General features: G+C 56.5%; 1 protein-coding gene across 1 annotated transcript in view; it reads right to left on the bottom strand.

Annotated features, from left to right (window-relative positions):
- Positions 1-11,655, bottom strand: part of SEZ6 (seizure related 6 homolog) — a 42,460-nt gene extending 30,805 nt beyond the window's left edge. Inside the window, 1 exon segment of the mRNA XM_079798970.1 lies at positions 11,539-11,655. Coding sequence (XP_079655096.1) covers positions 11,539-11,593 — 55 coding nt within the window. The 5' untranslated portion in view covers positions 11,594-11,655.
- Between the last annotated feature and the right edge of the window lie 902 nt (positions 11,656-12,557).

Below are 12,557 nucleotides of genomic sequence, written 5' to 3' on the forward strand. Positions count from 1 at the left end.
AAGAACACAACACTGAGCTATGGCTGGGCCTGCCTTTTTCTCCCCTCTGCCCCTCCCTCCCATGAGGCTGTGACCAGGGGCCCAGGGTAGAGGGAACTCCCAGCTAACTGCCACGTTCTCCGCTTTCCAATTTAAAATCTAATATGGTTTTGCCACTGCAGAGCTGGGGTCTGGAGAGGTGATTAATGAGGCCTCTGCTACAGAGTCACCTGCTGCGCTCTACACCTTCCCCTGCGGCCCTGCGTGTGTTCCCCCTCCTGCCTGCCTGCCGGCCCTGGGGACTTGGGGGTCCTGGCCCTGCCTGCCCACAGTTCCTGGGGCTGGGCAGGTGGTACAGGAGCTGGAGGCTTGGAGTGGGGGTTGGGAAGAGAAAGGAGCTGGCAGTGGAGGTGGGGACAGTAGAATCGACCCCCGCCCCTGGGTAGGCTGGAAGGAGTGGAACAGCGGGGGGCCTCCTTTGGCACCACCTCCCTCACTGGCAAGGTAACTAATCAATTTACCATGCTCCACCAATTAGGCCAGCTCTCAGTAGCGTGGCCAAGTCAGAGGACAGATAAGCCCCTGAGCTGGTGTCAGGTCAGCCCTCCCCTAGCACCAACAGCTCCTACCACCACCTTGTCAGCAGCAGGGACCATATTTCTCTGAATGAAAAATCTTGGAAATGTCAGCTGGGATGAGGAAGGCTGTGGAAGCAGGAACTGCATTCTCCCTGGAGCTAGGACAAGGGCTGGCTCAGTCCAGCCCAGTGGTGAAGTTGGGAACAGGGAGTGATCTAGGGAGGAGCAGCCATCCCCTCCATCCTCTACCCCTGCCCAGCATCTGCCAAGGACAGTCCTTCCCAGTCACGGAACCCAGCAAGACAGGGCCATAAGGTGTCAGGGCTTGAGATCAGGTACCATCTTGGGCTCCTGATCAGCAGCTCTGAGCTGCTGCCTCCTCCCAGCCCCCACCCTGAAGTCCAAAAGCCAGGACCCATTGAGGTTGTCCCAGCACCTGTGTCCACCTCTGAAATGAATGACCAACCCGGTAGTCCCAAGACTTCCCCCCATATATTTTTTTATTGATTTCAGAAAGAAAGGGAGAGGGAGAGAGAGAGAGAGAGACAGAAACATCAATGATGAGAGAGAATCACTGATGGGCTGCCTCCTGCATGCCTCCTGCTGGGGATTGAGCTTGCAACCCAGGCATGTGCCCTGACTGATAATTGAACCATGACCTTCTGGTTCATAGGTAGACGCTCAACCACTTAGCCACGCTGGCCAGGCTGTCTGGCTTTTTACTCAAGTATTTTAGAGTATTTGGGTGGGTGGATGGAGATCCATGGCCCCTCTGTTATCAGTGTCCAACTTTACCTGCTAGTCAGTGTTTGCTGAGCATCTGGTGGGCTTGGCTGTGTGTGTGCATACATGCGAGTATGAAAGTGTACATATATATGCATGTGCTTGGGGCGTCATGAGGTGGGAGGTGGGGGGTGGAGGTATGAGAAAAGGAACTAGGGAGAGATTTAACATTTTCCAGCACCTACTGTGTGCCAGGCTCTGCTGGCCCACTCACCTACACTATCTGATTAATCTTCCCCATCCCACAGATAGAGAAATAGGATCAGAGAGCTGAGAGAAGTGGTCTAGCTGGGCAACCATTAGCCCAGGAGACTGACCTGGAGCTGTCCCTGCCCTGCAGAGCCTAAGAGACAGATAGAAGGACAGACGCAGGAACAAAAGACCTCTGAAAGTAAGGGCAGCCTAAGCCCCTGGGGCAGACACCGGCTCTGAGGGGGCCAGGGCTGCCTTCCTTCTTGGTCCCTAGGTTCAGGCTCCTTGAACTGCTGTACCCTACCCCTCCCAGCTGGTGTCAGTTTTCAGATCAGCTGGGACAGTGATGGGGTGGAACCCAGAAGCCCCAAGGGTCTGCAGGACAAGGGGTTCTAAGCGTGGCCTTTTGGCAAAGTTGAGCCTTAGCAAGAATCTGAAACCCCTCTGGGAAGTGCCAGGGCGGTACTGGAGGTCCTCGGGCGGGGTGGGATGGTAGTCTCATCCAGGTGCGCCTCCCTCCCCCTGACTTCCTGACACTCTGCGCCCTTTTCTGCCTCTCCAGCTTCCATGGGGGAGACCCAGGAGGTCTGGCCTTACTTCCAAACGGCCTGGGGAACAGTCACTGGAGGCCTGAGCTCTGTCCTCAGGGACTTGGAGGTGGCAGAGGGAGGACAGCCTGGGACCTTCTCCCAGCCCAGGGAAGTGGGAGGAAGCCTAACCTGCCCCAGAGTGTGGGCCCTGCACCTGTAGTCGATCCCAGGCTCCCCTTGCCACCATGGCCTTGTTAGACTGAGGGGAAAGGGCCTTACCTGCCCAGCACCCCAGCCTGTGAGGCTCCCCAGGATTGGCCTGTCCACAACCCCATTTCCCCAGCAAGTCTGAGTGGGGGAGGGGAGGGGTGCAAAGCTGCTAAAAATAGCGGTGGCGGCTCCAGCTATGAGTCTCCTTGAGGGATCAGTAGAGCCTAAGGGTGGGAAAGAAGAGAGTGGAAGGGGCTCTGGGGGAGGGAGAGACAGGCCTGCGCTGGGGCCTGCTGTGCTTACACCAAGGACCACAGTCCCAAGGTACAGAGACAGAGGGCACGATATGTAGGGACATGTGGACACAGACACCCCAGGAACAGGTGGACAAGCAAGGCAGAGATGTGCACAGATGTGTCTACCTGCACATCTGGGGCTTCTCCCTGAGACCCATAGGAGCCCCAAATAGGCCCAGCTGGCGCACCTCCAACCCTTCAGTCTTCTCTCTTACCCTAACCTTGCTTTGACCTCCAAGGACCCTGCCAGTCTGGGTGTGTGGACACCTTGAGTTGAGAGTGCTATGCCTCTTCCCCTGTCCCTCACAAACTTCTGCTTGAGGCCCAGGGCAGGGAAGGACCAGGGGCACCAGAGGCAGCATCAGCAGTGCAGATGCAACAGGGACTAGACTCAGGGCACCACTCCGGTGGCTGGGGCTTCAGGAGCACCGCCTCAACCTGATCAGCAGGCGTCTTCCGAGCCTGGGCTGGCAGGCACTGGGGGGAAAGAGGGACATGGGAGGGAGGTGGCCAGACCCAGTAGGGCAGGGATGGGCTCTGCCAGTAGATTGGCAAGAACTGAGTGGGCAGTGAAGGAAGAAGGACAAAGAGGGCTAAATAAGCAAATGCACAAATGATTTCTTGATCTCTCGTGCATGCTTTGTTTGGTTCCTTTGCCTGGAGATGCCATGGGCTCTTCTGTACTCTGAAGAAGGTGACTCCTCCATCTACTCCATTTCCTCTGATCAGCCAGCAAATAGGACAGGAGGGAGCCTGCCAGCTGCCAGACCAGATGTTTCAAACCACCCTTGCTGGATGTAAATGATGTCTAAGACAATGTCCATGAGAGCAGTGAGCCAGGAGGAGGCCCTTAGAAGCACCCTGAACCCAACCTTCATCGCTCTGCACTTTTGGTCTCACCTTCCTGGTGAGACCTGGACCAGCTGTCTCAACTTGGGCTCTTCCAGCTTCTGATCCAGCCCCTCCAGCGACTACCTGAAAAGCAGCCCCTCCTGGTGATGGACAGCTCTGGCTGCTGGAGGACCCTCCCCTCAAGCAGGCCTTCTGGCTTCTTTCCAGTACCAACCCCTCTGATTTCCTCTGATCTTGATGCTATTCTATGAAAGAGGTGGGACAGGTACCACGAATCCCAAGGGAGCTGAGGCACAGGAAGGAGACACAACTTGCCCCAAATCACCCAGCCAGCAAGAGCCAAATATTAGGTTTAAACCCTGGGGTTCTGGCTCCCTGACCAGTACTCTTTTAATTATGTCCTTCCTATGGGGCTACACCCTCCTCCTGACCCACAACTTGGCTCTCCACACTGCACCCTCCCAGGCTCTGGGTCTCCCTAGGCACCTGCTGGCTGGTGGGACCCAGGCCAGATATTCAGCAGGTGGCTGCTAGGGGGACAAAGGAACTGGTGCTCAGCTGCTGGGCTGGGAGGGAGGGAGGAAGAAACTATGGAGAGGAGGAAGCTCTGGACTGGGAGTGTGGAGGGGCAGGGTCTGCCTCTGTGTCTTTAATAAGGAGCCAGCATGCAAAGGGGGGTAAAACAGCATACAAATGAGCATCTGTGGGGGGTGGTAATCTGTGGTTCAGGCACATTTCACAGTCCTGCCCTCTCAGCCCGATGACCAGCTGGAAGGAGGGTCCTCAGGGTAGAGAAAGAAGCTTGTGGGGAAGGGAGGAGTGGGGTATTGGAGGAGATGCTGAGGTTGATGCCAGGGTACAGGCTGGGCCCCTGGGGACTGCACTGGTGGAGGGGAGAGACCCACTGTGTGGATTCTGCAACACATGTGGCTTGGTGGCAATAGGGACCCTGCACCTGCTCTGCCTTGTTGGGGGATTAAGGAAACATCCAGACCCTGCAGAGATGGGAAGAGCTGTGGGAATGTAGGCCCAGGGATCCCAGAGGCTTGCTGGGCCCTCAAAGACCAAAAAGTGAGACCTCTTGCTAGAGATAAAAAAAACAACTGAGGCCCAGAGCAGTCCTTGGCAAGAAATCTCTTGTTCTTAGGAAGGTGAGTGGCTGGACCATGTAGGTGCCATTGGCATCTCATTTAATTATAATCAGAGGGTCCTTGGTTTAGCTGGGGAGGCAGTCACAGCTGAGCTTATTAAGAAGGCAACTCCCCGGCTAACCTGAGTTCCTGAAGGGCAGGGATTATGTTGTATTCCTGCCTATCAGAGCACCTGTTAGGTGCTGAATAGAATGGAAATGGATGGGTGGATGAAGGATGGACAGGATAAGTTCCTGATTTAGTGTCCAGGGGACAGAGAAAGCTCTCTGGGCTGAAAGATCAGGAAGAGAGAGCGTGGGAGAACCGAAATAAGCCGAAGGATCCAGAGTAGCATTCTAGGTATGGAAAAATGCCTGAGCAAAAAATGATAGATGTACAAGGCATATACAGGGCCTAGGGGTCACTCTAGCATCCTCACTCAGTCTCTCTGTTGTCCCCCTTCCCACACCCACTCAGTTCCTTTTCGTCTCCTGGCAGAGCCCCTTGTCCCTGCTGGGCCCAGCCAGGACCTCCCACCCCCACCCCTTCCCGCCAGCCTGCCTGCCAGCAAGACTGCAGACTCTGCAGCCGGAGTCCTGGATTGTTGTTGGAAAAGCGGCAGGTTTGTTTGCTCCAGAGCCCGCCGAGAAATCTCAACAATCAATGGCCAACAACACTGCCGGCGGCTTCAGCATCGATCGGCCCTTCTATGGCAGGGTTGGCAGTTGGGTATAGGTAGGCAGGCTTGGCATCCAGCCCGTCTAGGAGCTGAGCTTCAGGCAAGCTTGGGTCTTCTCACCTGGGGGCTGGGGCTGAGGGGGGCTGAGGGGATGGGAGGCAGCCCAGAATGCCCAGACTAGAGTGACTGGGCATTCTCCAAAGCTCCCAAAGGGTGAGAGGATGAGTCACCCAAGGTCACTGACCTCTGGGCGAAGATTTAGGGTTCACCTGACTCCAAGCCCTGTGCTCTACCCTGGTCTCCAAGTGTCAGAAAGGAAGTTTTATTGCTTTGCTACTAAGGACTGAGCAAGATAAAATGTCTCTAATCTACAGCAGTAAGGACTGAGGGTAGACATCAAGAAGATAAGCCACTGTCATCACCAGAAATGTGCTGGAAGAAAGTGAGGGGCCATTTATGTCCTGGGTCTGTCTGGCAGCCTGGGCTTGAACTGGCCTATAAAATGCAGATAATAGCTTCTATCTCGTAGAACGATATGAGGACTAAATGAGTGAATGTATATAAAGCACTTAGTACAGTGCCTGGCACATAGTAAATGCCCAATAAATGTTTGCTATTATGGTTGCTGCTATTTTATTATTGCTGTTATTGTTATTATTAGGATAGTGATACTCTCCTGGGTTCCCATCTGCCTCTACTGCCTGAGGCTCTGCTTCAGGCTGGCAGTTGGGTATAGGTACCAACTGGCTAAAGCCAGGTTTTACAAAGATGGGCAGGCAATTTGGAGTAGCCTTATAGCTTATTGGCTTGGAGCCCAGAATAACTGACTTAATCTCTCTGAAACTCTGTTTTCCCATCTGTAAAGTGGGGGATAACTAGTCTCTTGTTGTATTAAATAGAAAAAGAATGTGGAAGGTTTGGCTCCTAAGTGTTCTGGGCTACACCTCACACCTTAATACGTGTTTGTGAAGTGAATGAACCCTAGATGGGTGGACCCCAGGGACTGCTCTTTTAGGAGATGTGAAAGATTTGTGGGCATGAATTGTGGTCCTGAATAATACCTTGACCCCCACCTTTCCTTCATGAGCATGACGGGCTCAGAGCTGTCCCCACGGTTTCATGCAGGTCCTTCCAAGCTCTGTGAGGGTGTGTGAAGCTGAGCTAAATGAGGGGGCTATGAAGCCAGATGGCATGGGGTTGACTTCCCCTTACCTCAGTCCTTAAGTTCATACAGGGCACCCCAGAGGTGATGGGTAGGTATTGGAGGAGGGAGTCAAGAAGCCTGGACTCCAGGCTTAACTCTGCCACCGTGCAACTCTTGCGAGTTTATTCAATATGTATTTAATGTTTGCCGTGTGCTAGGCTCTGCCACTGGGGACACGAGCAGTGGTAGCAGTAAGAAGTGGCTGCGGGAGGTTTTAGCCCGCTCAGAATGGCCATCAGCACCCCATCTCCAAGCCACTTCAGGCTGATGGTGTGACACCTTAATTTGTGGAGGAAAAAAACTAAGTAAATGCTATAATTTACAGCTGGGATAATTGGTCAACCGTTAGGAAATCTATGTAAAAATAGTGTGGTTGTTATGCAAACTCAGCTTCAAGAGGCAGTCTCAGCTGCCATGCACCCACTGCTCACTCCTTTCTAAATAGGCAGCTGACCCTAAACTCCTCCCAAATAGGAATACTGGAGCTGCCCCAGGATGGAGGGGGTGAGCAAAACAGACTTGGTGGCCTGTCTTGCTCCTGGAGCGGAGCATCAAGCAATCAGGTGCTCATGACCCAACACGATGAGTACCTTCATGGGAGAAGCCAGGGGATGGTGGGAGCACAGGAGTCCCCTGACCCAACTGGAGTTCAGGTGAGGCTTCCTTTGAAAACCACATCATAGATGATTCATATGTGCTAAAGAATTACATGAAGTGCCTACTAAGCCAAGACCTGAAGTATGAGGTGGAGTGAGGCAGGTTGGCCCAGGGGGAGAAAAGAATTTCAGGCAGAAGGAATGGCAAGAGCCCAGGGCTGTTGAGAACATGGCTAGTTTGGGGAACTGATTGGTCTGGCTGGGTGAGTCAGCTTCCTGCTAGAATTAGTCTGGAAGAGACCTTGAAGACCTCCTAGTGTCTGCTGTCCACCTCCAAGCTAATGACCAGGCCGGGCAGCATTTCTTTCTGCCTTCCCCCAGCCTCTTACATACAGATCCTGGCTCTTCCACCCTGAGAGGAAGCTGGGGACCCAGAAATCTGCATGACTTGACAGCCCGTGGAGGCCCTAGTGTGATCTCAGACTTGGCAACCACCAGAGTGGTGCAACCTTGCATTGGATGTTGCAGAAAGTAGAGACCCACAGGCCAGCTGGCGTGGCTCAATTGGTTGAGCATCAACCTATGAACCAGGAGGTCAAGGTTTGATTCCTGGTCAGGGCATATGCCCGGGTTGCGGGCTTGATCCCCAGTGTGGCGAGTGCAGGAGGCAGCCGATCTGTGATTCTCTCTCATCGTCAATATTTCTATCTCTCTCCCTTTCTTTTCCTCTCTGAAATCAATAAAAATGTATTTAAAAAAGAAAAGAAAGTAGAGACACGGAGAGGACCGAGGCATGCCTGAGGCCACACAGAGAGCTTGGACTCTTAACCGTCTGGGCCCGAGAGTTCCCTTCACTAAAGTAACCTCCACCTATCGGCTCTTTTCCACTCTTTCTTGTTTGCTGGGTGGGGTGCCTTGCTCTGATAGTTCTGCCCAGGTGGGGGCGCAGCATCCTTGAGCTGAGCGCAGCCTGGCAACTGGGCCTGAAAGGGCTCGGAGAGTTGGGGACAAGGAGGGTGGGAGGAGACTGGAGGGATTGGGCACCTAGGGCAGGGTGGGAGGAGGGGCCAAGGAAACAGGCTTTCTGATAAGCCCTCCACCGTTCAGGCAGCCATGGTGGGAGGGGTAGAGAAGCTCTAATTAAGCCCAGTTTCTAATTAAGCCCAGCCCCTGTGTCTCTTCGATCCCCATTAGCTCCCCATGGTGTCCCCAAGGCATTTTAAGCTGCCACCCTGCTGAGGACGCTGGGACCGCTGCCAGGGCTTGCCAAGCCTGAAGAGCTTAGGCCTGTGAGGGGCAAAAAAATCAACCCACAATTCCCCTCCGTCCGTGGCAGTTTCTAGGTCCTCCACTTTCCTCAGAAGCACAGGGGAGCCTCCTGCCCAACATGTCAACCTCTGGGGCTCTGAGTGGAAACTCGATTGGCTCCCATGCAGTCTTGTCCCCAGCACCCACTTTTTGCCTCCAAAATGCCAGGCTGGGGGACCGGGAGCAGGGCTGGTATTGGCTTTGGCTGCAGCCCCCAGACTCAGGAATGTTCTTTCAGAACCCTGAGCCCAGCACAGAGTCTGCAGGAAGCAGTAATTACCATTTTAGGTTAAGGCAGCCCTGGTTTGTTAACCCTTGTGGTGCTGGATGCCAAGCCCTCTTCCTCCTCCTCTCTTCCCCTCTCCATACACCATGCTCCAAGTTCTTGGCAGAGTGAGCAGCCCCTACTTGTCATCTCCTCCCTCCCTCTTTCCACCAGGTACTCAGAGTTCAGAGAGGTGGAGCATCCCTTTTAAGGTCACACAGCCATGGAGGCAGCCTCTGCTCCTGGAGACTCAACTGCAGCCCTGTCTCTGCCACTACCACCTTGGCAATCTCCCCAGGCCACATTCACACATGCAGAGTTTAATTAACTTTATTGATATTCAAAAATTAGGAGAATGACTAAAGGTAATTACTCATTAAAAATCATGAAACTGACACAGCAGGCCCTGGCGCGGGCACCTGCGCAGTGCTGCCCCTCCTACACCGTTTTCCTCCTACTTGTGCAGGATCTTCTGGGCACTTCTCACAGGTTGGGAGTATGACCAGTAGCCCCTGACACCCCTCCCGGCTGGGAACAATTAGCCCGGCAGCTTTGGGGTGGGGGTGGGGGAAGGTGTGGAATAGGGGACTGAATTTATGAGGTTGAGCCAGGCCCAGAGACATCTTTCCCTGCCCCCTCCACCTCCTGATTCTGGGCTGTTCCTGGCCATATCCCAGGGTCTGCATACCTTGGCCTCTGTGTGAGCAAAGCTCTAAGGGCCCTTCTTGAGGCCACGAGGCTGCCGATGCACCGCCTGGGCCGCAAAGGCTCACAGCCCTCCAGCCTTCTCTTGACTGCAGCCCCCAGGAGCCCAGAGATGGCCCAATACACTGCCTCCCAATGAGACGACTTAGTAGCTCACCACCTGCGACCTCACACCTGCTGGGAGGGAAGAGGGTGCCAGGGCAAGCCCAGGTGCAAGCCCTCTCTCCTCAGGCCGGGCATTGCAGGGCTGTTTCCTCTTCTCCCTTAAGGAGGGAAAATAAAGATCTTCCCCTACCCACATATCCCTTGGGCGGGTGGCCCCACAGGTGTTAGAAAGGTCGGGATGGGTCAGGGAGGGACACTGACCGGCGATAACCAGACCCTCAGCCACAGAGTGGACACTCACCCCTCACCCCTCACCCCCAGGAGGGCTCCCTGGACTCCTGGCCACACCAGCCATCCTCCTGGAGACCCACAGGCAGTCTCCCCCCAGCCCAGCAGAGAGCTCCCTGGCAGAGGCTGCACTGCACACTGGCATTCTTACACACTCCTCACACCTGCTCACAGCCGAGCTCTCACCCAACATGCAGACCTCCTGAAGCACAGACACCCTTGGACCCTCTACTCCAGACACGCTGGGCCTCGATTACATTCACACTCAGACTGACACACCCACACACAAGGCTCCGGACTACACGCAGGGGAGGGGGCACACACCGGCCCTGTGCCCCAGGAGAGCTGTCCAACGAAAGTCCGGCTGGATCCCAGGACAGGTCTTAACTCCTGGGATAGCTGGGCTAGGATGCTGGCTTCCCCTCCCTGCCTGCCCCAGATGGGGTGGGGTTTAAGGGGCTACAACCCCCTTAATATGAACACACAGGTTCTGAATTCTGGGCACCAAGTATGAACCCTGCGAGGTCAGCTAGGGGGTGGGGTGAGGACAACCGCCCAATGCCACGCTGAATGCAACTGGAACCAGGGGCGCAGAGAAGGGCTTCTGTGCCCTGGGGCCGCAGAGTGAAGAAAACTGCCATCCAGGGGCCCACCCTGACCCCGACCCCGCTGCCCTGACCTCCAAAGCGGCTTGGAAAGATTGAGCATGGAGGTTTAGAAGCGTCTACATTCTCCCTGGTCCACACTGGGTTCCACAAACCATACTGCGAAAGGCAGCAGGTCCCAACTTCAAGCAAGGTCCCAGCCCACCCGGATGCAGTGAAAGAAAGACCTGGGCGTCGGTAGTGAGTGCTTGTGTAAGCCCAGGCAGCAGGTCCCCTGTAGACTCAGAAACCTTTCTTCCCAAAGGCACAGAACCCCCAACCTCTCCCCAACACTCCCTCAACCCCGGACAGATGAAGTTGGAGATCGGACTGCACTGCCAGCGGGGGCCTGGGGCGGTAGGGTGGGTGGCAGGTCTTCTCCGACGAGTCTTCCCACATAGGGTGGGAGGGAGCTGAGCAGGAGGGCTGGCCTGGAAGGAGGAAGAGCTCTGGACGTGTGCGGGTGTGTGTGTGTGTGTGTGTGTGTGTGTGTATGTGTGTGTGTTTTCACGAGCGCGCGCGTGTGCGCGCGCGCGGGGAGGACCTGGGGAGGACAAAGTATCTATCCCAGGACCTCAGCCGCTGCAACCTAGGGCCAAGCGCGGAGCCGGTTGCGGGGCCCAGAGCCGCCGACTTTCCCTGGAATTGTACACGAGGTTCCGACTCCGGCGTGGCAGCGGCAAGACCGAGGGAAGTGAGCGACGTCCCAACTCCGGGTCCGGCCGCCATCCCGTCCGGTCCCTCCGCAATGAGGGCGCGAGGGCCTATGGAACCGGCGGCAAAGTCGAGCGAAGTTTGGAGGGCGGCAGGAAAGGCGGGACCGCGGCCGCGAGCAGGACCGTCCAGCCTCACCGCCCTGTGGCCTCCCTCCCTGGAGTGGCGAGGTAGCGCGCGGGTGAGCGCGAGAGTGTGTGCGGGGTGGGGGTGGCGTGATGAATTGCAGCAGAGAAATCCCATTAGATCCGGGAAGATGATTAAAGGCGAGGTCTCGGCCGGGCGCGAATGGCGGGAGCCGCGGCAGCTTCCCGCCCGCGGAGCCCGCTGAGCCCGCGCCCCGCCCGGCTTGGCCGGTGCGGGGGCAGCGCAGCCGGCGGAACAGCCAGATGCGCGGAGCAGGGCGCCGGACAGTCCTCCCTTCCCACCCCGGGACCTGTCCTCGTCCCCGTACTGCGGCCGGACGCCAGGGTCCCTTACCGTGAGCCAGAAGCGCCAGCAGCGAGGGCAGGAGCAGCAGGGCTGCCGGGAGCATGGTGTTGGTAGCAGCCGCGCCCGGGTCCGGGCCGCGGCGGGAGGGCGGGGGGCTCGGTGGGGCGCGGGCGCGGGGCACAGAGCAGGGTCCCGCGGGGAGAGGGAGCGGGAGCGGGGCCGCCGCCGTCGCTGCCGCCGCCAGCGCCTGACAGAATCAGCACCACGGCCAGCGCCTGGCGTCGGCGCCGGGGATCGCCGAGCGGGCCTGGGGGCGGGGGCGCGAGAGGAGCGGCTTACCGTAAAGTCTCAAGCAAAGGCGCAGAAGACCCAGCGGCGGGAGCACAGGGCACCGCTGCTTCCAGCTCAGGGGAAGCGCTGCCCTGCTAATGTGGGCACACGGCCCCGCCCTTCCGCGCTGCCCACGCCCAGCCAAGCCCAGTCACCCTTTCCCTCATTAGCAGCTTGCCAAAGAGATGGGGTTCTAACTTGATTCTCCATGCGCGAGCACCCTCTCCCCCACGCTCCCCACCCCCTTCGTGGTACCTGAGGGCGCCAAGGGTGACCTGGGAAGAAGACCGCGAGTGAGGCAGCCGGCGAGGCCCGCATGCCCTTGTGACAGCTCAGTCCTGGGCCGATAATGAAGATGGCTTTGAACGTACAAAGGACAATAAATTATTACTTTGCGCTCAATAAATGCCAGGGCTCCAGGCAGCTGCATCAGCAGCAAACTGTGCTCACAGAAAAGCTTAATTATCCTGATATTATAGTTAAAAGCCAGTGGTACTTGTGTCCTGGGAAGACATTCTTCATTTGGCAGGCGGTAACCTGGGCCAAGCTGTGGCAGCTGAAGGTAGTGTCCCGGGTCCCCATGCAGCCCTGGATCTCCAGGACCCTGCCTTGACAACTCCCCACCCCCACCGGATCAGAGAAGACACGTTCCAGCCCGTGAGAGCCGAACCTTTGTGCCTATCCCTGCCCAGGTTCCTAGGGCTATTTTACTTAGAGACTTGAAGGAGGCTCAGGAG

Source organism: Cnephaeus nilssonii (genome assembly GCF_951640355.1).
Source record: "Cnephaeus nilssonii genome assembly, chromosome: 19".
Classification (NCBI taxonomy): domain Eukaryota; kingdom Metazoa; phylum Chordata; class Mammalia; order Chiroptera; family Vespertilionidae; genus Cnephaeus; species Cnephaeus nilssonii.